Source organism: Balaenoptera musculus, chromosome 4 (assembly GCF_009873245.2).
Source record: "Balaenoptera musculus isolate JJ_BM4_2016_0621 chromosome 4, mBalMus1.pri.v3, whole genome shotgun sequence".
In the NCBI taxonomy this organism is placed as follows: Eukaryota; Metazoa; Chordata; class Mammalia; order Artiodactyla; family Balaenopteridae; genus Balaenoptera; species Balaenoptera musculus.
The window spans coordinates 84,439,353-84,465,391 of record NC_045788.1 but is presented as its reverse complement, the minus strand read 5'-3'; the positions used below and the strand labels follow the sequence as shown (position 1 = coordinate 84,465,391).

At 43.0% G+C, this 26,039-nt stretch overlaps 1 protein-coding gene across 2 annotated transcripts in view; it reads right to left on the bottom strand.

The window, feature by feature from the left end:
• Positions 1-9,131: 9,131 nt before the first annotated feature.
• Positions 9,132-26,039, bottom strand: part of DRD3 (dopamine receptor D3) — a 36,546-nt gene continuing 19,638 nt past the window's right edge. Inside the window, exons 3-7 of one of the 2 annotated variants that reach the window (XM_036851109.1) lie at positions 23,151-23,293; positions 15,119-15,315; positions 10,616-10,751; positions 10,469-10,516; positions 9,132-9,328 (exon numbers count right to left, since the gene is read on the bottom strand). In XM_036851109.1, coding sequence (XP_036707004.1) covers positions 9,132-9,328; positions 10,469-10,516; positions 10,616-10,751; positions 15,119-15,315; positions 23,151-23,293 — 721 coding nt within the window. Of the gene's footprint in view, positions 9,329-10,468; positions 10,752-15,118; positions 15,316-23,150; positions 23,294-26,039 lie in introns of both variants that reach the window. The other variant, XM_036851108.1, reaches the window with a different exon arrangement.

Here is a 26,039-nt window from a genome sequence, read left to right as displayed (position 1 = left end):
TTATTGTTTAGCTCCTACATTTAATTCTATGATCCATATTGAATTAATTTGGGGGGATGGTCTAATTTCATGTTTATGCATATGAATATCCAACTGTCCTAACACCATTTGTTTAAAAGGCTCTCCTTTCATTAACAGATTGCCTTTTTTTGAAAATCAATTAACCATAAATGTAAGGATTTCTTTCTAGACTTTAAATTCTGTTCAGTTATCTATATATCTATTCTTATGCCAATACCATATTATCTTGATAACTGTAGCTTTATAGTGAGTTTTGAAATTGGAAAGTAAACATTCTCCAATTTTGTTCTTCTTTTCAAAAATAATTTTGGCTATTCTGAAACTTTTGCATTTCCATATAAATTTTACAATCTGCTTATAAGTTTCTGATAAAGAAAAAAAAAGAAGGTCTGCTGGACTTTTGAGATGGATTACATGAAATATATAGATCAATTTGGAGAGAGAACTGCCATCTTAACAATACTGAGTCTTCCAATCCAAGAACATGGGATCTCTAGGTCCTTGTTCATTTTTATTTCTTTTTAAAATAAAAAAAAAAAATATTGAGGTGAAATTCCCATAACATAATATTAACCATTTTGAAGTGAACAATTCAGTGGCATTTAGTACATCTATCAACTGTGCAACCACTACCTCTATCTAGTTCCAAAACATTTTCATCACCCCCAAAGAAGATCATGTACCCAATTAAGCAGTTACTCCCCATTCCCTCCCTATCTACCCTTGGAAGCCACCAATCATTATTCTGTCTCTGTGGACTTACCTATTCTGGATATTTCATATAATTGAAATCATACAATATGTGACCTTTGTGTCTGACCTCTTCCATTTAGCATAATGTTTTCGAGGTTCACCTGCATTGTAACATGTATCAGTACTTCATTCCTTTTTATGGCTGGATAATATTCCATTTTACATATATATATGTAAAATGGAATTATATATAATATATGTGGTATATATATTATCTATATAATGGAATCATATATACTATATATGTGATATATATATCACATATAATTTTAGCTATTATGAATAATGTTACTATGAATATTTCTATGCAAGGATTTGAACATTTGTTTTCAATTTGGGGGGTATATACATAGGAGTGGAATTGCTGGATCATATAGCAATGCTATATTTAACTTTTTGAGGTAAAGGTCCTTGTTTTTAAAGGGGGAACATGTCCACTAGGGGATGAGAATCCCATTAAGCTTTAAGTTATAGTTTCCACCTAGTCATTTAGAGCTCCTTGTGCCAGGATACCAACAGGCAAGTGATGGAGCATCCTGGATAATTGAATCCTGATCATTAGGAGAAGTTAGGGATGTTGTTACACAATGGTGACAGGGAAGAATACATCTGCTACCTGGATGATCCACTGAGGTATCTCTTTGTATTCCTTCGTTTATTTTGATGGTAATGGATAAGTGTAGCAGCCACGGCCTGAGAAAGTTGCCATGTCCCTCAGGATCACTCCACCAGGTAAGCCACCTGGACCAGTAGAGTGATAATCAATAGTGAGGGGAATCTAGAATAGACAGTAGAAAGGGAAATGATGAGAATTACCTTGTCTTTGAAACCATTTGCTGTGGCAGAGATTATAGTCCATTCCACTAACTTTCCATAGGAAGAGAACAACTAGATTCCTGAGGAAGCTGTTTTTAGAATTTACTATATGAGGAAAAGTGAAGCCGAATGGCATAAAGGGTGAACTGTAGTGGATCCTGTGGTGTGCCACCCAGATCACTCTTCCGGACTGAGGAATTTATTCCCCCAGTTGCTAGGAGTGTTGACCGCTGAAACCTTTCCACTGAAGAGAGCTTCCTTGTCTAAGTCATGCCTCCTTCCCAGAGGTAGCGTGCATCCAATTACTGGTTGGGACCACAAACACCCTGCTCCCTCCAGAACTCCCTGTAGGATCATCTAAGATTGTTGTGTGACTGCAACACTGTTCAATTCCTCCCTCTGCTGAATCCTACTTCCTTCAAGTATAGGTGTTGCTCCTTAAGGCATACCCCATTAAATTTATCCATTCAGGATGCAAATTTCCTTCTTAGAGTTTCAATATGAGCCCTAAGAGTCTATGCAATTTGAGTTGGGTCATTAAAAATGGAATATACCAATCATGCGGAATAATGAGTCCATGGTGCTCTGAACTGGTTAAACAATATTTAGGAGATTGGATTCTATTTGTGGCCTCATATTTTAAGAGAAACACTAACAACATGGTTACATCCAGAGGAAAGCAACCAAGATAGTGTAAGAAAATGTAACTTGAAGTAGAGATATAGGGATTGAAACTTTGGAGAGCTGTCTTAATCGCACAAAGGCTATCATTGAGAAGATGGAACAGAAGAGAGTAGGGACCAAAAGGTGGATTTTATAAGAAGGCAAATTTTCGCTTAAAAGAGGGCGGGATTTTCTAAAGGATAACTTGTTATATGTCTGGAAAGAAGTGAGCCAGCTCCTTAATACAGCTGGGTGATAACGAATCAGAGATGTTAGAATTTCTACAATAACCAGGGGATTGGAGTAAAGTCCCCTCCAACTCTCAAATCCCATTATTATACACTGTGATGAATTGCAAGCTTTTTTTAAAAAATAAATTTATTCATTTATTTATTGGCTGTGTTTGGTCTTCCTTGCTGCACATGGGCTTTCTCTAGTTGCAGTGAGCGGGGGCTACTCTTTGTTGTGGTGCATGGGCTTCTCATTGCGGTGGCTTCTCTTGTTGCAGAGCACGGGCTCTAGGCATGCAGGTTTCAGTAGTTGCGGCATGTGGGCTCAGTAGTTGTGGCTCACGGGCTTAGTTGCTCCGCGCATGTGGGATTTTCCCGGACCAGGGCTTGAACCCGTGTCCCCTGCATTGGCAGGCGGGTTCTTAACTACTGCGCCACCAGGGAAGCCCGAATTGTAAGCTCTTTAAGTCTTTACTATGGAGTTTTATGGAGTCTGCTCAAACTATAATGCAAGACTCAATTATGTTTGTTTTTCTTAAAGGAAAAAACGCCCTTCTCCACCTTAGTCAGTCTGAAGTGGTGCTACATGGAGTAGGAGACCTACATGATATTCCCTCAGCTTTCCTCCTCAGCCCCTAATTGCTGTTGAATTATTTTATTTTCTTAAGACACAAAGAAGCAACTAAGAGTTGTTTCTGAACAGTTTTGACTTTTATTAATAAGCATATTTGTAGGCTTTTAGGACTCAGAAGATAATTTATATCCTTCTAGAATTATTTTAACTTGTCTCGTCATAGCTTAGAAATTCAGACTTATCACTTTTACTGATAAGAAAGTTGAGTTCCAGGAAGTCTGCAGATTTGACTTGGGCTGCTAAAAGGGCTACATGCCAAGGCTGAAATCAGACCTCTTATATTCTGAATGACAGAGCTTTGTACACTTCCCCAAGTCGTCCAAGTTCCAAGTTCTCCTGCCTTTCAGATCACTTTCACCATAGCTTATGGATTTATTTGTGTTCCCACAAAAAGATATGTTGAAGTTCTAATTCCCCAGAACCTGTAAATGTGACCTTATTTGGAAATAGGGTCTTTGCTGATGTAATTGAGTTAAGATGGGGTTATATTAGATTAGGGTGGGACCTAATTCAATAATTTACAAGAAGAGTGAAATTTGGACATGGACACACAGGAGAGAACCCCATATGAAGATGGAAGCAGAGATTGGAGTCACGCTGCCACAAGATATGGAACACCAAGGATTGCTGGCAGCTGCCAGAAACTAGGAAGAGGCAACAAAGGATCTTCCCTTATAGCCTTTGGAGAGAGCATGGCCCTGCCAGCACCTTGGCTTTGGACTCCAGCTCCCGGAACTGTGAAAGAATAAACTTCTGTTGTTTTAAGCCACCCAGTTTGTAGTAATTTGTTACAGTAGCCCCAGGAAACTACTGCACCAGATCCAATGCACTTGTCTCAGGAAGGAAGAGATGGAGGAAGAGAAAAGCATGTTTGGTTCAGATGTCATGAGGAGCAAAGCTGGAAAATCCTAAGGAACAGATGTGTTCTGCTGCTTTTTCCTGGCCAGGAGAGGAAGACAGGCCCTGAGGTCACTTTAGCAAGCGAGCATCTGCCGTCAGTCTGGTGTTAGATCATGCCACACTTGTGTACTTGGCTGTGTGAACAGGGAAAGGGACTAGCCAATTGCCTAACAATCTGACTACAAATTCAGCCAAGTATCTTGGGCACATTTGGGGAATAAAAGACAAGAGAAAAATCAGTTTCAAGTGGGAGGCTGAGCAGATTATGTCTAATAACTTGAGACTATTAGAGAATCAGCAAAGAGAAAGAAAGGTGGGCTGTGAACCAGATAGTTAGGGTAGCAACAGCTGCTTAGGGGGGAAATAATAATAATAATATCAATAATAATAATAATAATAATAATAATAATCTCTTACATTCGTTAGAGCTTTGTAGTTAACAAAGCACTTTTAATATTAGCTATTTAATCTTTAAATGGTCTATGAAGAAAGCTAGGCCTTCAGGTCACCATTTTACTAATGAGGAGGTTGGAATTCATAGAGGTGAAACACTTGCCCAAGGTCGCTTGCCCCTGCTAGTCTTCCAGTCTTTGATTCATTTCTGTCCATTGTTTTTCCCATAAGCTGGTCAGAGGAACCTTGGGTTCAGCCTAGCCCCCTCTCTGGGGCACATCCATCCTCAGTGGCCTATGGCCATCTCTCCGCTCATCCCAGTACCCAGCAGACTGCACAAAGCAGGGACTTGATGCACAATGGCGGAGGCTGGGTGATTAACTGAGGTGAGGGTAGGTGGAGCGAGAGGTCCCAGGTCTTGTGCTTGGCACAGACTTCAGGTTCGGCCTCTGCCAGTGTGTGCTACAAAGCTGAGCTGCCTGGCATCACCCTCAACTGAGTCTCCGTGTCAGGAGGTAGTCATGGAAACTCACTCCCTTTCTAAGCTGATGAGGAGAGAATTAGGTAGAAAGGAGGAATCAAATTAATTGCCTGTCATCTGCTCTCTGCTCTCTGTGTGTTGATTCAAATTAAGCTTTTTCAGTTTTCTGATGTCAGCAGATACCATATGATCAGAGCACAGGCCTGGGAGTCAGGATCTCCAGGAAACAGCCAGTTTTTAGCGAATCCCTTAACCTGTCTCTCCGACCCAAGCATTCAGAAAAACAAATCTCTCTGCCTGACCTCCCTTGATTTCTGACCTAAACTCTCTGAACTGCCTTATTTTAGCCATCTTTGACTCTACAGCCACCCAACCAGCCATCCCTCATCTTGTAGAGAAAAGAGCAGAGAATTCGAATCAAATTCTGTGTTTGCTGAAATTGACTGCAGCTCAGAGAGAGGTAGTTAAGTTAGTCAGTGATAAATGTTCTGTGATGCGCGTTGCCCACCTGGAGGAAAGTGGAGGCAAAATCTTGAGATTTTCTGTGAGAGGTGTCACCACCAGCTCAGCTGCCACCTGAGCAGAGCCAGAGGATGTCTCCAAAGATGCGTCCCTTTCCTTTCCTGTGCTATCTGTAGGCTCTCTTCTCTACAGCCAGTTGGCATTATTTGAGATTCCTTGCATGTTCCTTGCTTGTTTGTTTCTTTAACTTTTCAGAGGTTTTCTCTGCCGAGAACACTCTTCCTACTTTTTCATTTTGTCTCAACCCTGTCAACACGTCTGCGAAGCCTTCTCAAGGCGGAATATGGGATTTCCAGACACCATGAATTCCCTTTATTATAGATGACAAGCAGGTCATCACTGTACACAGAAATTCTACCTCCCCAGTGGTCTACAGGCTTCTGAAAGCAAGGACTATGTCTTCCTTGATCATGTTCCCAGCACCAAGCATCATGCCGAACACATGGAAGGTAATCAATCTATTTATTGAATAAGGGACTGATTTAATAAATGAGTGATGAATGGAATTTTTTCAGGATGGTGTCTTAGAAGAAGAAAATATTTACTTAAGGTCTAGAGTTGAATGTTGATTGTAATCTGTTTGGATTTCGATGCTGTTTGCATTTCACCCAAGTAGAATGGACTGCTGTGAGATGACTTTGGGCTCCAGACCTGGTTTGCCCCAAGAACTCTGCTCTGCTTTACTCAGGCCAACATCTCTCCAGAGTCATACTGGCTCTGAAAGTAGCAAGCTCTGAGGTCAAGCGTACTGATTCATGTTGGGAATGTAGAGTTGGAAGAGATAGAATGCAGAATCCCAGGATGAAGAGGCTGAAGTGAGTGCTTGGGAGATGTGCTTGGGATTCCCCTAGGAGGCTCTTCCTGGATCAGGAGAAAATCCTGGGAAGGAGATGTTGTCTCCTAATAGATACTATCTAGGGGAAAAAGTGCCTCTCAGTTTAACGATGGAGATGACAATACGATTTTATCCTTGTATCTGTATGGAGTTTTTTGGGTTTTTTTGTTTTTTTTAAGTATTTGTTTATTTATTTATTTAATGGCTGTGTTGGGTCTTCGTTTCTGTGCGAGGGCTTTCTCTAGTTGTGGCAAGCGGGGGCCACTCTTCATCGCGGTGCGCGGGCCTCTTACTATTGCGGTCTCTCTTGTTGGGGAGCACAGGCTCCAGACGCGCAGGCTCAGTAGTTGTGGCTCACGGGCCTAGTTGCTCCGCGGCATGTGGGATCTTCCCAGACCAGGGCTCGAACCCGTGTCCCCTGCATTGGCAGGCAGACTCTCAACCACTGCGCCACCAGGGAAGCCCGAGTTTATAGTTTTTATGGGCTTCTCAGGGAGTGGGGTAAAGTAGAAAGAGCACTGAACTAGGATTCAGCGGATTTGAATACTCGTGTGTCATTATCCAACCACGGGACAGCAATTCCTGGCCTCGCTTTCCTTTTCTGTAAATGAAGGAGAGGGTAGGACCAAATACTCCCTCGGGTCTGTTCCATGATTCTATAAAAATAGGTTATGCATGTCCCATGTGACTGGTTCAGAGGTTGAATATGGCAGGAGAGTGAGAGTAATGCCTTGGGCTGGGTTCTCAGGAAAGTCTAAGGCAGAGGTAGGTGGGGCAGGGTGAGGCTCTCCCAGAGATCTTGCTCCATCTTTTTCTCCCCACCCCTTTGCCACTCTGGTGGGAGGCAGTGCACCATAGTGGTTAATTGCATGAGCTTGGGAATCAGGCAGGCATGCCCTTGAATCCCGGCTCTGCCACTTACTGACTGTGTGACCTGAGGCAAATTTCTTAACCTCCCTCTGCCTCAGTTTCCTCACCTACAAAATGATGTTTATCTTCCTAAAGTCATCATAAGGGTTGGATGACCTGATGTAAAGAAATGCAACAAAAATATTTGCTATCACTTTTCCTCACAAATATATGAATACTGATGCTGTTTATATTTCTCTCTTTAGAACTCTGATTTTGACATGAAATTCTGTGGTCTTTCACCCCACTCTCCCACCCATTTGCTGTTTATTTTGCTTGAAAAAACTTAGGAATCACGTACTTTGACTTCTTCTGATATTTAATTGTCTCAGTCCCTAGTTCTGCTTGTACCATAAACCTGTTGAGCTAGGTGGCTCCAGGTACAAGAACTAGTGGGCAGACAGCATTGTTATCAAAGATAACATTTAAAAATATTGGCATTAAAAGCATTCAGGAGTAACATAACTGACTCCCTGGTGGGGGGGGGGTGTATATATTTCCTCCTTATACACTTAAGGGTTAGAGGAATAAGAAGGGGCAAGAGATGCCTCGGATTCCATACAAAATTCCTGTGTATTTTGAGGTTTTAACAGCATTGCAGCCGGTATCTGTCACGCCTATGCACTAACAGGTCTTAACAGTAAATTTATTGAAGCTCAGGATGATAACATTTCATAAATTATCCACAGATTGTATCTTGATTCTGTAATCAATAAGAAATAGCTTCTGTAGGTGAAAAGGTAAATGTGAGGATATTCAAGTTTCTTATAAATGCAATTTTGAATGACATTTACACATTGTTTCTATTACACCTTTCATCTCAATTGTGAGAGGATAATGTTTAGCATCTGCATTAGGACTTTACAAAGACTGTCCATATGATGGCTTTGGACAGCTAGTCTGTCTCAGTTCTGGGCTCCTCTGGCAGTTTAGGTGGGTCCCTACCACCCTTAGACAAGTAAACTGCCAAATACAGGAGCAGGCGGTGGGCTCCTTGAGTGCAGGAGCTGTCTTATTCAATGTCATATATCCAGAACCTGGGAGGTGAATGGCACCTTGTAGACGCTTAATAGTTAATGGGTTTCAGGGTCTGAAAGTATTGGATCTCTGTTAAGCAGGAGATGGAGATGCCTGGGTAGGAAAACCTCACAGCGTTATGAAAACACATCTAAAGCACGCTCTGAACCACAAGATTCAACAGTGATACTGTAGTGGGCATTGTCATTCCTTTGTCACTTAACATTCCCATCTTAAATTACTCTGGAACTGAGACTCTGAGAGTAAGGAAATGGAATCAAAGGGGCTTCTTAGCTAGGGCTAAAATACAGGGGGAGCAAGGTTTGAAAAGGAAGCCCAGGTGCCAGTGTGGGACCATGTTTCCCTCAGGGTGAGGAATTTCCCAAATCAAATGTAGCCAATCAGATTCTACAGAGAGGTGGAAGCACTGACCTTGCTATTATATTTCAGGATGCAATGAATGAAAGGAATGACCAAAGAGAGTGGGCCCATGAAAGTACAAGGTTAGCCTGACAGTTAATTAGAAGTTTGAAGGAAGTGAGACTGGCTGTCTGCAAGACAGTTTACTGGCTGAGATTTCAAGGACCCTTGGCAAGTTGAGAATTATGAGATCTGTTCATTTTTCCTTCACTATAATGAATCATGCCTCTGATGAAAATTGTGTTTGTGTGTGGAGTCATGTTCTATCAGCTTCTCGCCGAATTACTGCTTATCACTTGGGGGCCCCCGAACGACTTGAAGGTTGCCAGAGTGAAGTCAGAGTTTAGGTGGGGAGGTAGAACTCTCTGTTCTGGAGGAAGCAGTTGGTTACACCTGCTACTCAGGGACATCTTGCCTTCAGGAATCTTCTTCCTGCCACATGCCAGCAGACATCGCACTGTCATTTTGAGCAGGTCCTGGCCAGTGGCCCGGTGGCCTGGCAACTAAAGGTGGGCACAGGGAGTCTTCTCTCCTCCTTCAGCAAGACAGGATCTTGAGGAAGGCTTTTCGGAACTCGATGTTGAAGGTGGTATAGATCACAGGGTTCAGGGCGCTGTTCACGTAGCCCAGCCACGTGGTGGCACTGTAGAGCTCTGGGGACACGTGGCATGCTTGGCAGTGGGCATTGAGAATGTGGGTCAAGAAGAAGGGCAGCCAGCAGACAATGAAGGTCCCTAGGTTGCAAAGGAAGAGAAAAACTGGGTCAGGGGTTCGTTTACTCCCTTTGTTGTAACATGGAAATGAGTCACAGTTGTCTACTTTACGGCAGCTACTATGCTGGAAGTTTCATATACCCTTTTAATTTTTACACCAACCCTATGAAGCAGGTGTGATTAGTCACTTTTTTTTTTTTTAGGTGAGAAAACTAGATGCTAATATCTTTGATTCATCCCAAGCCTTTGTTCCTAAATCAGTTTTCTGGTTTGATCTTTAGATAGTCCTTCGCTAGTCTTTTCTACTTCTCAATTCAATTCAAATATTTATTTTATGTCTATCCATGCAAGACATGTTCCCAGGCACTGATAGGAAAAAAGACCTTAAAGATGCAATTCATATAGTTAAGGTTGTTGAGGGGATTAACATAGAGGTTCCCTGGATATGAGAAGTCCCTAAGACATGAGTAGTTTGGGGCTTGTCTGTGACAGTGAACAGGATATGTTCACCTTCACTAACTCTGTATGGTACCGCGACTTATCAATTTTTAATTTCTTTATTTAAATAAATTTATATTTTTCTACTATAAAAACCAGCCCTGATTTTATACACTATGGAAAACTGGGTAAATATGCAAAAGTAGAAAGAAGTGAAATAATCACCCACCACACAAAGACAATCAATCACTTTTGACATCTGAGTGAATTAATTTTCAGTCTTTTTTTCTCTGTATTTAAAATAATCTAGATGTTATAACACCATATGACAGTAGTCTTTTTGCATCCTCACATTTTTCACTTAATATTTTAAAATAGGTAAGCAGGCAGGAAATATCCAGTATGTGCCAGATGCTTTTAATGAATCATTATCTTACTTATTATTTGATTTATCCATTATAATTCCAAGTGATAGACACGAAACACAGCTCAATTACGTGACTTGTTTGGTTTCATAAATTTCAGTCTAGGTGTTTTGAATTTCCACCAGAGTTAAGATTTATTCACAAACTCTTTTCATTTACATTATAAACATTTATAAATATTACAGTCGTTGGATTTCCAATTTCTGTTAAATATGGTTACCTTAGTATCCTCCACCAGCTCCACTGAACTCAACCTAACCCAACGTAATCCAACCCATCCCAACTTAACCTGACTCACCAAGCACCATGACCAGCATCTGGGTTGCCTTCTTCTCCCGCAGCGGCGCTCCCCGAGGTTGCAGGGGGCCCAGCTTCAGGGATGTCGACAGCCTGCCATTACTGAGTTTTCGAACCTCTAAGCTGAGCTTAGGTGCCATGGTGGGGCTGAGGGAGTTCTGAGTCCTCCCCTCCCTTTTCAACTCTCCTTCCCCTTCTTGGAAGCCTGGTCTTCCCAAGGCAGTATCTTGGCAGATGCTGTAGTAGCGCTTCAGTTCCATGTGTGTCTGACCAGGGGAAAGGGGCTGTAGGTGTAACAAGAGAGGGTCCTGACATTTCTGGGGATATTGTTTATCTTCTGAATGTTCCTGAAAGGGAAACAGAATGCAATGAAGGAAGAAGAAGCCATCATTGTGTGAAACCTACAGAGGGTGCATCTGAGAGTGGTGGGCTCATGGGAAGTTAAGGTAAACAAAATCTGCTTCTGCCTTTACAACTCAAAAGCACCTACCACATAAAGAACATCTGAGAATCACAATAATCCCTTGAGGAGGGTAGCATAGAATTATAGCCTGGCCTTTTTAAGGTAGAATGACCTGGATATACAGAGGAAAATGTTAAATGGCACCATTGAGATGTAAGCAGAAAAATCTGGAAAGTGGAAAATGATAAGACAAATGACTCAGTTTCTTCAACAAATAAATTGCAGTGACAACACCACCACCACTTACAAGGTATGGGTCTTATTTGAATTTTGATTCAAATAAACCAACTATAAGAAATCTGTAAGACAATTGGGGAAATTTGAACATTGACTGGATATTTAATGATAGTAGGGAATTATTATTAAATTTTTTAGTGTGATGTGGTATTGTGGTTACGTGTTTTATAAAAGAGCCCATATCCTTTAGAGAGTCTTAGAGAAATATTTTTGGCTGAAATGTTATTATGTTTGAGATTTGCTTCATAACAATCCAGTGGGGGTGTGTGAATATAGGTGGGAGTGTAGTTGAAAGAAGACGGGGCCATGAGTTGATAATTGCTGGAGCTGGCTGATGACTACTGAAGGCTTAGTTATATTTGTCTTTCTACTTTTTTAGTTTTGAAATTTTCAATAATAAAAAGTTTAAAAAACCCAGGATTTTCATCTCAGCTTCCTACTTAGTTGATGCATCCTGGGCAAGTTAATTAAATGCCTCTGAGCCTCATTTGTAAAACAGAAAAGAAATGAAAAGAAACAGGTTTGGGATGAGCAGACTCTGAGAGTAGAAAACTGAAGATATGTGAAAGTTTCTGGTATTTTGGGAGGACGTGTGTGTGCCAACGTCTGAACTTCTTTCCATGTTTGAAAAATCAGATGCTGTGTCAATCTTGAGTAGAAGGCAGGACTCCCCAGCACCCTTACCAAAGCCATAAAAGCCAGATATTCACTCTCCCCGACCTCCCCACTGGGCAGCTAGAACTCTGGTACCTGAACCAAGCCCAGCCAATTGGAGATTCACACCTACAACCTTGAATTAGAGCTCACGAAGCAGGGAGACTTCAGAATTCATCTAGCAGTGGGGACGGTCAATGTCCAGTGTCCTAGGTATTTGAACCAGATTCTTCCTTAGGCATGAACAGCGTCTTCTGAAGCTGTTCTTCAGCGTTCTCATTGAGTCTGAGCTACTTGATATCCTTCCAGTAAATTCCTTTTTTACATAAGTTAGTCAGTGTCAACAACCAAGAACATTCACTAGTCTCTCCTTAGTTCAAGGAATCATAGTTTTCTAGACACACAGGGCTGGTACACTGTACAAACTTAGAAGCATTGTTGAATAAATGAATGAATGAATGAATGTAAGTGGGCTTCAAGATTATTTAGTGTTTTAAAAACTGTGCTCCACAGAGGTGTTTGTAGGAATTCTATCATAACATACTTTTTTAAAAATTTGGTTTTCATTTTGATGGAATTTTCTAATAATTAATGTAAGTATACTGTGTTTTATCTGAATGACCATTTGTAACCAAGATTATATTTTATGATTGAGCTGGCATCTAGTGATCTTCTAAAAGATGCATTATTTCTGAAACTAAAGGACTAGGGACAAATTTTTGAGAATGCTTATGAAATCTCAGATTTGGGACTTCCCTGGTGGCGCAGTGCTTAAGAATCCACCTGCCAATGCAGGGGACATGGGTTTGATCCCTGGTCCGGGAAGATCCTACTTGCCGCGGAGCAACTAAGCCCATGTGCCACAACTACTGAGCCTGCGCTCTAGGACCCGCGTGCCGCAACTACTGAGCCTGCGTGCTGCAACGACTGAAGCCCGCGTGTCGAGAGCCCATGCTCTGCAACAAGAGAAGCCACTGCAATGAGAAGCCCATGCACCACAGCGAAGAGTAGGCCCCGCTCGCTGCAGCTGGAGAAAGCCCACACAGCAACGAAGACCCAGCACAGTCAAAAAAAAAAAAATTTATGAAATCTCAGATTTGAGAACATTGATCTAGTACAGCTTGTCTCCATTTCACAGATTTGGAAATTCAGTCATGTAGAAGGAAAGTGATTCTTCCAAGATTCTATATTGATGAGTGTATTTTTCAGCTCTTTCTGAAAACTTTTATCACCACCTCCATGACTGACATGAAGAAACATTGGATTGCTTTGGATCTGGCTGGCAGAGCCCTCCACTCCCAGATGGCAGGACAGAACCTAATTCTCCACACTCCAGGCAATGCCAGCTTCTTGACTCTTCAATCTCTCCTCTGTAGTCACCACTTTTCCTTCTTTTGGCCTTGGAGCCTTCTCGGACTTTAAATCTCTTATCTATAAAAAAAATCATTTACAGCAAGAGTCTGTAACAGCTACATCCGGCCCGTATAAAAGTGGTTAATTAACTATACGGAGATTAGACAAGGCTTAGACATTCATCATTATGGGTTTTTGAAGCTTCATTCCTAATATTTACTTGGCTGTGGAGCTCAGGGAGAGGAATACTGGTCTTTTATCTAACACCTTCAGGCTCCATGCAGCACTTGGCTTTCTTAGTGCGGCAGGGCTGGTTTGAATTGGAAGAATAAGAATCAGGGTGACTATGAAATTGTCTCAGTTTTCCCCATATTTAATGGCAAATAAGGCACTTGAAAGTTTCCCATTAGTCTCCCTTTTCGGCTTTTCTTGGATCTGCCCATGTCTGTTTCAGCGATGCCCTGTTTCCTCTAATGCAGGTTGTTCTGGATGGTATCTTCACAACACATCCAAGAGTCATTGGCTCTGGTCACTGGGATCTAGCCCAACAGTCATATGCTTTTGGAATATTATTTGATAATGCCTATTCTGAAGCTCAAATCAGGCAGAATCTCAGATCTGTTATTTATTACAGATGCAAGTGTGAGGTTGGCGCTAAATTTGATTTTGGGGTGGAAGCGGAATTAAGTCAAGCCAATGTCTTGAGAAAGGGTCTCTTATTCTTTTCCTACAGTCAAAGGCATGGCTTACTCACCATTTTCCCCATGGCATCTGATGGAAATCTGGCCCTTACTGAAAAACTGTCACATAGGGTGCAACCGTAGCCAGGAAGACTAGGGTGGGTTGAAGGAGAAACAGTTGTGGGTTAAGCTCTATATAGTTGGGCCATATAGGTGACAAGGCTTTGAATACAGTGTGTTCATATCCTCCGTCTTGGGTCCTGATGTCCTATTTCATAGGGGCCATTATTTTGCTCTATGTAAGTCTTGGGACATTGAGTTCAAGGCTCTGATTCTCATTCAAGTCATTATAGGTTGATCTAGACATCCAATGTGTACCTGCCTTCAACATCAAACTCAATTCTTACTCTATGAAGCCCTTTCCGGAGCATATTGACCTTTATCTTCTCATAACCTCTCCAGCATTTAATATTTAGATGCTTAGTTGTCTTCATCTCACATTTGGCAAACGTCCCAGTCAGTGCTGGGCTGCTCATTCATTTTGGGTGGAGGTGTGTTTTATTGGCTTGTCTAAGATTCTAAGCTACATGAAGGCAGAAGCCGTATAATATTCCTGCTGTCTCTTCCCTAGCAGATTGCAAGGGATTGGTATTCATCCATTCATGCTTCAAGTACACCTTGAAGCATGTGCCAGGCACTGGAATGAGCAGAATTTACAGCCCAAGCAATCAGAAGATTTCAGTGACCTTCCTTTTCAGAGCCTTGAAAGACCTAATAAAATGTGTCATCAGCATCTCCCATTCCCTCGGCTGGTTAGTGCCTCAACACAGAGGCAGATCTAGAAAGGACAGGAAGTTTCAATGGACCCCCAGTGATTCCTAATGTCATGATCTGACCAAAAAGTCATTCCTGGAAACCCGGCATCAGTGAATGGTAAAGCTGCCACACTAAAACTTCATACCTGTGTGACATCTGAACAGCTGGCCATTTAGGGGCAATGAAAGACTTTGAAGGGGAGCAGAACAAGACCAGAAACTATCCTATCATCATGCTAAGTCAAGTGTGCTCTAGGGAAGACTATCAATGCACTTTTGAGATTGGATTTCCTACCTTTAAAGCCTAGCCAATATCTGCAGATTAAAAGGTGGGTATCAGATGTGTGTCCCCGACGTGGCAGAACAGGCAAAAGCATGCACTGCTGGACACAAGGCTGGAGGCCACGGGACTGGGTGTCGTCTTCCTTCTGCCCCTCCAGGGTGCTTACCTGTTGGGGGAAGCCGGGCCTGACGCTGATGCACTGACTGTTCTGTCGAGTGAGGATCCGTTTCCGTCTCCTCTGTCTCAACACCACGTAGATCCTGGCATAGACGAGGACAGTCACTCCAAAGGGCAGGTAGAAGGACACCACTGAAGAGTAGAGGACAAAGTCAGGGTTGGAGATGGAGCAGATGCTGGGGTCTCCTGTGAGCGAGAGAAGGGGAGAGAGCAAAGTAGTTGGCCAAGTATGGGATCTCGGTGGGGAGCACAAAATGTGGCCTCACATCATGTGTGGTGTCTCCACCATCGAATCCACAGTGGAGCTTCGAGAAGCACTGGCCAGTCCCACCTACCCCCTCATCATGTCCCGGTCTATGTGCTGCCTCCTCCGTGGAGGCTTCCTTGCTTGATTTTCTCAGTCAGGAGCGACTCTTACTTCCTTTGTGCCCCACAGCCCTTTACTGTGCAGTTAGCACACGTGGCCTGATTGTTAACTCGTGAGGGTGCCATCTCAGACACCTACGTCGTCCGCTCGCTGAGAGTAGGAGGTCTAATTCATCTCGATGTCGCGCACAGTTCACTATGAAGAAAATTTACCGATGATCACATGCCAGACACTGCTCTACACTGGGGCTGCAAAGATGAATAAGACATGGTGTCCTCCCTCGAAGGAGCTCCCAGTCTAGACAGACAGACGATCCCTTCCGTGTGCGGCGCTAAGCGTCACAGAGGATCGCGGTCTGGGAGGCTGGGGTTGGGGGGTGTCACAGAGCAACAGAGCAGAGGCTCCCAGGAGGGATGTGGCCCCCAGAAAAGGGCCTGCCTGGGTGGAGGCATCAGAAGATTGTAGCATGCAATGAAAGAAAGGCGGAAGGCTTCTTTGCTGAGAATGCCAGGTCCCCGATTTTGAATCCGAGTTGTCGGGCAGGTGGTGGTTGACTACAGGCAAGTCTATTTTTCGGCGAATCCCGGTACTGCTCAGGGCTGAGATGGGAAAAGGGCCAGTAAACCTACTGTCATCGTGGGCAATGTGAATAGAGGCACGTCCTTGCTTCATGTCCTGAAACGCTCCTGCCCTTCCTCCTTAGGGGGCCCTGCAGCTTTGTCTTCTTCACTAGCAGATGTTGAGATCCCTCCAGTAGCCAGAGTAAGGCCTACAACTTGCCCCATCTTGAAAAAGAAAGTGGAAGGAAACAAATATCTTCCAGGTGATTCCAAGGGCTTTAGACACATTATCTTACCTAATAAACGTGGCAATGATGTAGGCAGGTGCCATTACCGTCTCTATTCTCAGATGAGCAGACTAAGGCTCAGAGCTATTCAGTAAGTGGCCTAACATCACACAGTCTGGATGTGTTCCTCCAGTCATTTTGACCCCAAAACCAATGTTCTTTCTATGATTTTGACTCTCCACCTCCCTCTACTATTGGGCACGACAAATTTGCGCTTTGTCCTGTCAGCAACAGGTGTTGGCACATCCAGCCAATCTTAATAAAGGGATGGGCATTCTCCAACCCAAACTCTGGCCTCAGAAGATGCAGCCTCAGGTGTGAACTGGTGGGGAGAGGGCTGTGGCCACGTGGGCCCCTTATTCTGCTTCTTGGTCTACGGAGGTAGGGAGAGGACAGGCAGCCTGAAGTGGGAGACCCAGGTCTCCATTTACTAACTGTGTGACCTTGGGCACGCTACTTAACTATGCCAAGCCTCAGTTTCATGGTCTGTAGAAGAAGGACAAAAATATTGTATCATGTAGTGGTTGTGAGACTAAATGGTAACTATTATTATTATGTATTCTTTACTATTATTTATTATATACTTCCTCTGAGCTTTTTTTTTTTTTTTTTAAGTTTATTTATTTATTTATTTATGGCTGTGTTGGGTCTTCGTTTCTGTGCGAGGACTTTCTCTAGTTGCGGCAAGCGGGGGCCACGCTTCATCGCAGTGCGCGGGCCTCTCATTATCGTGGCCTCTCTTGTTGCGGAGCACAAGCTCCAGACGCGCAGGCTCAGTAGTTGTGGCTCACGGGCCTAGTTGCTCCGCGGCATGTGGGATCTTCCCAGACCAGGGCTCGAACCCGTGTCCCCTGCATTGGCAGGCAGATTCTCAACCACTGCACCACCAGGGAAGCCCCCTCTGAGCTTTTTGAACTTGAAAGGGAAGGTATCACTTGTAATGAAAATTTGGAGAGAGACTTATAGGGAACAATATTTGTGGGGGAGAGAAGGGAGCAACAGCTAAGAATTAAAACAAAACAAACAAGAAAGAATGTATTAGGTGCTCAGTTAGGCATTTTAATGATGGCACTGCCACCAGAATCTTTATAAGCTACTCCAGATTCTCTGATTCTCTTGGTAGGGGGGTAAAATTCAGGTAAAATTAATGTCATCTCACCAAAGCCTATATCATCATCTTTTAGGAAATGGCTCATAAAACTCTGAACAGTGGTCACCAAAATGGCATCTTCTGGTCTTCTAGGGGAGTGGGGTTGGGAGTAAGGATAGGGTGGCAGCTGGTGGTCTTTCTGAATCTGTAAGGAGCCACGCTGGCAGTGATCACCCCTCCCCTGCAGTCAGCTCCCCTGCTGTCAGCGTCTGACTATGATTGAAATGCCTCCTCTAATGAGGAGGTACCTCAGCACGTTTTGTAGTGAGAGGGGGTCAGAGGGGTGGCAGGGCCAGTTTCCCCCTATTCATCTTGTTGCCATCCTTGGTGTGCTGGATAGTCCCCACGCGTCTCTGCAGATATACCATCTACCCTTCTCTATCCTCCTCTGCGTTTTGAGAGGGTGACCTCTATATTTTATGTATTAACTACGACATTTAAAAAGCCAGGAGCCAAAGTGGGTATAGTATGCTTGCATTTGTGTAAACATGGACACACACACACACTCACATGTGTCCATGCACGGGTGTGTGTATGCACTTGCTTCAAGCGTGGTGTGCGGGATCTTAGTTCTCCGACCAGGGATTGAACCCATGCGCCCTGCAGTGGAAGCTCGGAGTCTTAACCACTGGATCTCCAGGGAAGTCCCGAGCATTATCTTTTAAGAATATGGGTGTTCACTTCTAGGGAGGGGACAGGGAGACTGGCAATCTAGGGTAGAAGGGAGACGTACAGGGAAGTCTGTATATATATCTCATTATACCTTATGTTTTATCACGTGCAAGTATTTATTTTTCCATTAAAAGCATTGAACTATTGAAACGTTGAAATATTGAAAGCATATGTATGAGAAACAGAGTGAAGAGAGAGCACATAGCTATTGCGAAATCGCTGATCAGTGAAGATCTTCAGTATACAATCCCTGAACCTGCACCGTCATCCCTTCCTTCCTTCCCTACCTAAGAAACTGCATGCCGCCTGTCCTTAGACAGAGTTTTGCAGCCTCTCCCAGAATTTCTCCATGTTATGCATCCTGTGAGGGCTGTCAGCAGGCAGAGTGATGCTGGAGGCAGTTGGGCAGTGAGTGGGGCCCTGCCCCAGCCTCCGCCAGGCCTGGCCTGGGTGTGTGTCCTGTGGGCAGTGCAGAGTGAAACACCACACACGGCAATTCTGAAAGCTTCTCTCTGCTGAGTCCTGAGGAGGTGGTGAGGGCAGTGAGGCCCCCAGGAGCTAGGCTTCCCCAGGAGATGAGGTGCCTTGTCTTGATTATTTAACTGAAAGGGTAGTGTGTTGTCAGCATAACAGTTATTGAATGAATGAATACATGAACGATGAATAAACGAGCAAACTGTACAGATGAACATTTTCCATAAGCACATCAGCAGTCACTAGCTGGAGCGTAAAAGGGAAGGCCAGGAGGCTACTCCCCAACCTCCAAAATCGGGATGTTTATCCCAACTAATCTCAACAGCTAAGGAGGAAAGAAGGATGATGAGGACTCATCCACTGACTCATTCAACACAAGTTTACAGAGCACCCGCTGTATTCAAGGCGCTGTGCTCGGAGATACACTAAATATCTTTCGTGGGCTAGCCTGAGAACTTGAGTCCCACAGTCATGTGAATGGCAAAGTCAAAAGCAAGTTGAGTTGAGAGATTCATGAACTTCTAGCTCATTGAAGGATTTGTCCTCAATTTGCTTCTGAAGACAGGAGATCTTAATGAATTTGATCGAAGATGAGCCTAGTATTCTCTTTGTGCTTCTCGACCAAGCCCCCCTACCCCCAGATGCAGGGTTCTGAAAGCCATGTGAGGCGTTCTATTGCTAAAATCTAAATAGCCCTCCTCCATTTCTTTGTTTCAAAGGAAAATTAAGTCAGTTGGTAGGACTTTTTCAACTTTAAGTTTTTCTGCCCTTGAAAGTTTCTTAAACCCTGGTCACCAGCTATCGCTTATCCATTCTGGAATTTTTAATAACCCAATAGCTATCTGATTTAACAGAAATTTAAATACTAGTTATTTTTCTTATCTGTAAAATAAAAGGATCGGGGATCTTTCAGGTTTCCTCTAGTACTAACACTCCATCCTCCGCTGCCATCAGGGGCTGTGGATGATGTGATATTTGGCTCCTGACTGCTGGGTCTCTGCTGGGAGCTGGGGCAACACGGGTCAGCCAGGCCCCACAGCCTTGGAACTCTCTGTGACCCAATATCCTGCTTTATGTGTGCATCCAGACATGCATGTCACCCTTTTTTCAGACAATAAGAGCAATTCCAAGATAGAAGAACCTGAAGTTCAACTTTCCTCTACGTTATGTTCTCTGACAATTCACAGTCCCACGTGGCAGCCCATTTCCTTAAAAGAAGAGCCCTGCCAGAAAGTTCTGTTTTGTGTTGCACCTCATGAAAGTCCAGCCACTGCCAATATCAGGTGTTGTTGGCAGTATCCTGCCCTTTTCTCCTCTCCTTCTCACAGGAGGAGTAGAAAAAAATGGCCGAGAGAAGTCATTTATATTGGGCTCTTGAATGAACTTGGGAAATTCCTTAGAGCTGTAAGAGGTGCTGGAGGAACCCACATCTATCAGGATAATGAAGCTTTGCTGTGAAGGTCAGACTGAGGCAGAGAAGGCCGGTGGGGCTTCTCTGCCTTGAGTTCTGCTCACGAATTCCCTGAACTAATGTTCTAGAATGAGACGACTAGGCTCCTCTCTGACCACCAACAGGACTACCACTGTTTAGATATCCCTTGGAGCAGGGGCATAGTTAAATTTTGAGGCAGATGAACATTTTCTAATACATAATAATAATAACAACAATAACGCTAGCTAGTATCTACTGGGCTTTTACAATGGACCTGACACTTGAGCACAATACATGAATACGTGGAGAGCCTACTGTAGTCTAATTAATACATTTAAAAGTAAGAGACAGAGAGAGAGAGAGATGAGAAAGAAGTGAGCCTATACGTAGTAAGTCATGAGCCTTTTTTGCCTTCTCAATTCTATATTTGAAAATCCTTTTGGAAAGATTTTTCTGAGTTTTGTTTCGGAAACAATAATGATCTCACTGGTGGCAACAACACTGCAATTAGGTCGTCATTCTTCTTCACTTTATACGTTGACTTTAACTGGGAACTCTGTCTAATGTCAGATTTTGACTAAGTGTTACCGGGTGTGTATGTGTGTGTGTGTGTGTATCTGTGTGTCTCTGTATCTGTGTGTGTGTGTCTGTGTATGTGTGTGTGTGTGTGTGTGTGTGCCTGCGCATGAGTAAGACCGCCCCCGCCAGCCTCTAAGAATGAGGAAGAGGAATCACTCCCCCCAGCAAAAGTTGGTGGGGCTTTGCTGCTGGCCGGGTTAAGGACTGCCTTGGTCTAGCAGTGGTAGGAAGTGGCCCGTACTACAAATTCCAACTTAGAAGGCATTTTCTCATAGAAACATGGATATAGAAGGTGGCTTAGTTATCGGACTAACCCCCAAAGCACATTTAGACTCATTGAAATGGTATTTGAGCGCCAGAGTCAGCCTCTACAGTCGTGTTAGAGAATGTCGCCTTGGTGCATGTGCGTGCACACGCATGTTTGTGTTTATAACGTGACATTGGTGCGTGATAATGGGAAGCGCTAAAGAGTAATGCAAAGACGATAACAACATCATATTTTAGGAACACCCTGAGTTAACCAGGGACATCTTTGTTGGATAACTTGTCTACTTAACCTCTAATGCAGCAGAGAAACAAGCCTAACCTTGAGCATGTGATATGTGCTTGGCACATCTATGTATGTTATCCCAATTTAATCCTCACTTACTTGTAAAAGAACTCTGTGAAGGAGGTAGAGTGGAGTTATAACATATGTAGGCTTAGATTCTAGAGTCAATGAAAATTATAGAGAGTCAAAATTCACCCTGAATCACATATAAAGATACGCATGGTTTGATTACAACCCTGAACAGTAAAAAGTAAAGACATATGACACATGCAGTAATATGTCATCTATTATAAAGAGTTCAACCTAACATATAATTTTAGAGATGAAGTTGCTGGACTTACTTGTAGGAGGCCATATATAAAAATAAATATTGAAAATTTCCTAACTAAATACATAGACCTAGTCCACATATTTGATTTTGTTCAAGTTTATGCTGTGCTATATTGTTATCCCAAACTTATCAACAAGGAAGCTTAACTTAGAAAAGTTAAGTAACTTGTTCAAGCAGACACAGCTGTTAAGCAGCAGAGCTGGAGTTTGAATCTAGATTTTTCTGACTCCAGAGCCTCTGTCTTCCTAAATGTATTTTGACTTCTAAATAATTGACCAGCAAATGACTTTTTGAAGACTATATATAAGTTAAGATTTGCCTGTATTTATATGTAATGTGTTACATATAATATATCTGTATACACGTTAGTACACAGCTATGTGACTTGTACATATATACCAGCAATTCATGAACCTGGAACATAGTAGGAATTGAATGAATCAATTCAAATGGAGAAAATAAGAAATCCAGATGAACACTAGAACATGAGTCAATCAGTTCTCTCTTAGTGAACACTCAGTGTTTGTTTTCAATACCTGTAACTATACTATATGTGCTAATAGTTACCATTCAACACATGAAATTCTTGAGGCTGAAAGATGGTCATGAAACAGACAATGAAGGCACTGTGAGGTGTCAGTTTGGATTGGTGTCATATCTAAAATCCCAGACATCTCAGATATAGACATTGTTCATCCACTTGTCCGTCCACCCATCCATCCATCCATCCATCCATCCATCCATCCATCCATCCATCCAATAGAAGATGTACCATGTGCCAGCACCATGGCCAAAATTTTTGTATATTAAAAAATATAGGACTTCCCTGGTGACGCAGTGGTTAAGAATCCACCTGCTAATGCAGGGGACACAGGTTCGAGCCCTGGTCCGGGAAGATCCCACACGCCATGGAGCAACTAAATCCGTGCATTACAACTACGAGCCTGTACTCTAGAGCCCATGAGCCACAACTCCTGAGCCTGTGCGCCACAATTACTGAAGCTCACGCGCCTAGAGCCCATGCTCCGCAACGAAGCGTAGCCCCTGCTCGACACAACTAGAGAAAGCCTGCGTGCAGCAATGAAGACCCAAAGCAGCCAAAAATAAATAAATAAACTAATTAAAAAAATATATATATAAAATACATCCTCCAGTAATTTAGGAATTCATCCTAGTTCCCAAACGTCAGACACGATTTTTATCGAATAAAAAGTTAGAAATGTATACCCTACTCCATGGCTGTCATTATATGTTATTTTGCATTGTAAATCCATTACGAATTATCATCTTTTCATTAGCAAACTTCACCTGAATTATTCATATAGCATAGTTTTTTAACTGGCACATTTCTTCAAATGAATACAATGGCTTTTCTTTCAAAATAGGAGTAAGCAGACTTTTCATTAGTTGGGGCAGAACATTACTCCTGTGCCATTAATTGAAGAGGTTTTGCTTTCTATTTTATTTGTAATCAATAAAGGCCAACGTTTTGCAGTCTATAGCATCCTCATTTGATTACACTGACCAGGGGTCAGACATTTCAGGGCTCAGCACCACTCACAACCATTCAGATGTGCTATGAATCACGCCGGTGTTGGAAGTGGGGCTGTCATTGTTACCTGTGGTGTTGAAGCCAAAGAGGAGAGGGCAAGACACGGCAAAGGCCAGCACCCAGACAGCCGTGATCATGAGGGCCACGCGCCGACAGGAGCTCTGTCCTGTGCCATGTTGGTAGTGAACTGGCATGACCACTGCAGTGTACCTGTGAAAGGGAGGGGAGAGAGGATAGACATGATGAGAAAGGTTCTAAAGACAAGTTGAAAGAGGTTACTAGAGAAGTACTCAGGTTGATACATGTGGCAGGAGAAAAATAATTTAGTTGGAGAAACTTAGAGAGGAAGGGGTATTTGAGTGAACATAGCAGAAAGGCTGAGACAAGATAGATGAAGTACTCATTGAGGGAGGTGAGCAGAGAAAGGGAGAAAGAATAAAAAGCATAGCGTAACAACACTGGGTTGCCGGAGAGCTTCTTACCAGTGCTGGTTGACGGCCCAGCATATCCCAGCCTTATATTCACACACCCTTAACCTTGAAGACTCTAGATGCTGGTTTGTGTGCCTTTACGTTCTCCCACGGTTTTTCAGATAATGATGGAACTGTGCCCAAAGAGGATGTTTAGCCCTGCCTGTATCCTAACATTAATTCTAACCCTCGTAGTGACAACTATTCCAAGTCGTAGAGATTTTGTAAATAGAGATGAGTAATATCCAATGAAGGCTTATTTTAAAATCAAGTTTTCATGCTGTCTTAGTCTGCTTGGGCTGCTATATTAAAAATACCATACACTGGGTGACTTAAACAACAAATATTTATATTTCACAGTTCAGGAGGTTGGGAAGTCCAGCATCAATGTGCTGGCAGATTTGGTGCCTGGTGAAAACCCACTTCTTGGTTTGTAGACGGCAGTCTTCTTGCTGTGTTCTCACATGGTGGCAGGGCTCAGGGGAGCTCTCTGGAGTCTCTTTTATAAGGGCACTAATCCCATTCATGAGGGTGGAGCCCTAATCACCACCCAAACATCCCACCTCCTATACCATCACATTGGCAGTTAGGATTTTAACATATGAATTTGGGGGGGGGGGCACAAACATTCACTCTACAGCACATGCTTTTACATGGTCAAAGCACAGTTTCTTATTCTTGTTGGATATTGTTGTCTTTTCTGTGGTATATCCACACATCCATTTACAGCTGCTTATTGGACTTACCTGCATGATTGCTCCATGGTTGTCCCAAACTCAAATTATCTGAAATAGATCTTCCTATTTCCCCACATCTCTTAATCTGCTTCCACTTCCTGCCTTTCTTCCAGACATCCACACCGAACACTCAGGCTTTTTGACTCTTCTTTGGCCCTTCCATATCATTTGCTCACCCATTCATTTAGCCTTTCATTCATTCAATATTTATTGAGTTCTTACTATATACCAGCTCTTATTCTGGAAATACAGAGATGTGCAAATGGGACATTGTCTCTGTCCTTACTGAGCTGGGAGTTGAGTGGAGTAGATGGATGAAAAAAATGCTAATATAAAATGAAGAGTATCATGAAGGAAGTAAGCTGGGTGATGTGTTTAAGGATAGCAGAGGATGTAAAGAAGGGGCAAACGACATAAGTGGGTAGGAAAATGAGTGGGGTGAGAGGGAGCCAGACATGAGGGAAGGTAGGAGAAGAACATTTTAGGCAGAAGGACAGCAGGTCCTGTAAATTTACCCATTATGGTATCGTCCCCATTATCCATGCATTTCTTTTCTACCACTTTTTCTCTGTGATGGCCACAGCCTCCTGGCTGGTCTCCTACTGCTAAGTCCCCAGATAGATTTCATCATGTCCCCCCCAACCCATGTTCCCCCCAACTCAGATGAAAACTGTCTGAAACAGGCATAATTCTAAGATGGCCCCCAAGATTTATGTACTGTAGAACTAGTAGAACTAGTAGAAATCCTGTGATTAGATTACAAATCAACAGACTGAGTAAATCAAAAAGGAGATTATCTTGGGTGAGCCTGATTATCTTGGGTGAGCCCTTGAAAGGGACTGAGCCCTTCCTTAATTCAGAGAGATTCAAATCATGAGAAATTACCCTCCTGGCCTGCAAGAGGCAAACTGCCATGTTTGGGAAAAGATCATTTGGCAAGGAACAGCAAAAGGCCTATGGGAGCTGAGAACAGCCCCTGATTGACAACCACCAAGAAAGTGGGAACCTCAATCTTATAACTGTAAGGAACTGAATTCTACTGACGACCTGAATAAGTTTGGAAGACGAAAACACAAGTCAGCCTACACCTCGTTTTCAGCTTTGTGAGACCCTTAGCAGAGAACCTACCTACACGGTGCACAAACTTTTTGACCTGTGAGATTAAAAACGGATATAAAGTCACTACATTTGTGATAATTTGTTACACAGCAACAGAAAACAAATACAACGTCAATACTTAGCCTTCCTCAACATGACCCCAACTTGCCCAGCCAACCTGACTTCCCGTTGGACCCTGACACTTACATATAACTGCAGCCATACTGGCCTAGTGATGGGTTATCTTCAACAGTCTTTGTTCAATCCATTATTCCTTTTCCTTCCCTGGGTAGCTCATTTTTTCTCTCCTTTAATCCCAGATCAGCTCTCCAGTAACCTTCCCAGTCCTTCTATCTTACAGAGACCTCTAACTCTGAATGCATAGCGCTCCTATGCCAATCAATCACGTTGCCCTTCTGCATGCATTATTGAACTTGCCTCATGGCTGGAGAGAGATAGACCCCATATGATTGAAGTTACTTAATGGCTGAAATCATCTTATAGCCTTGGTATTCCATATAGGTCCTTGTACAAAGCAAGTAGTAAGAAGCTGTTGACTGATTGCCTCATGGACTCTGAAGGCCTCCTTCCTCATAAGAGGACAATTCTAATCCTAGCCCAGCTCAAGGGATCTAATATATATAGTTGGGT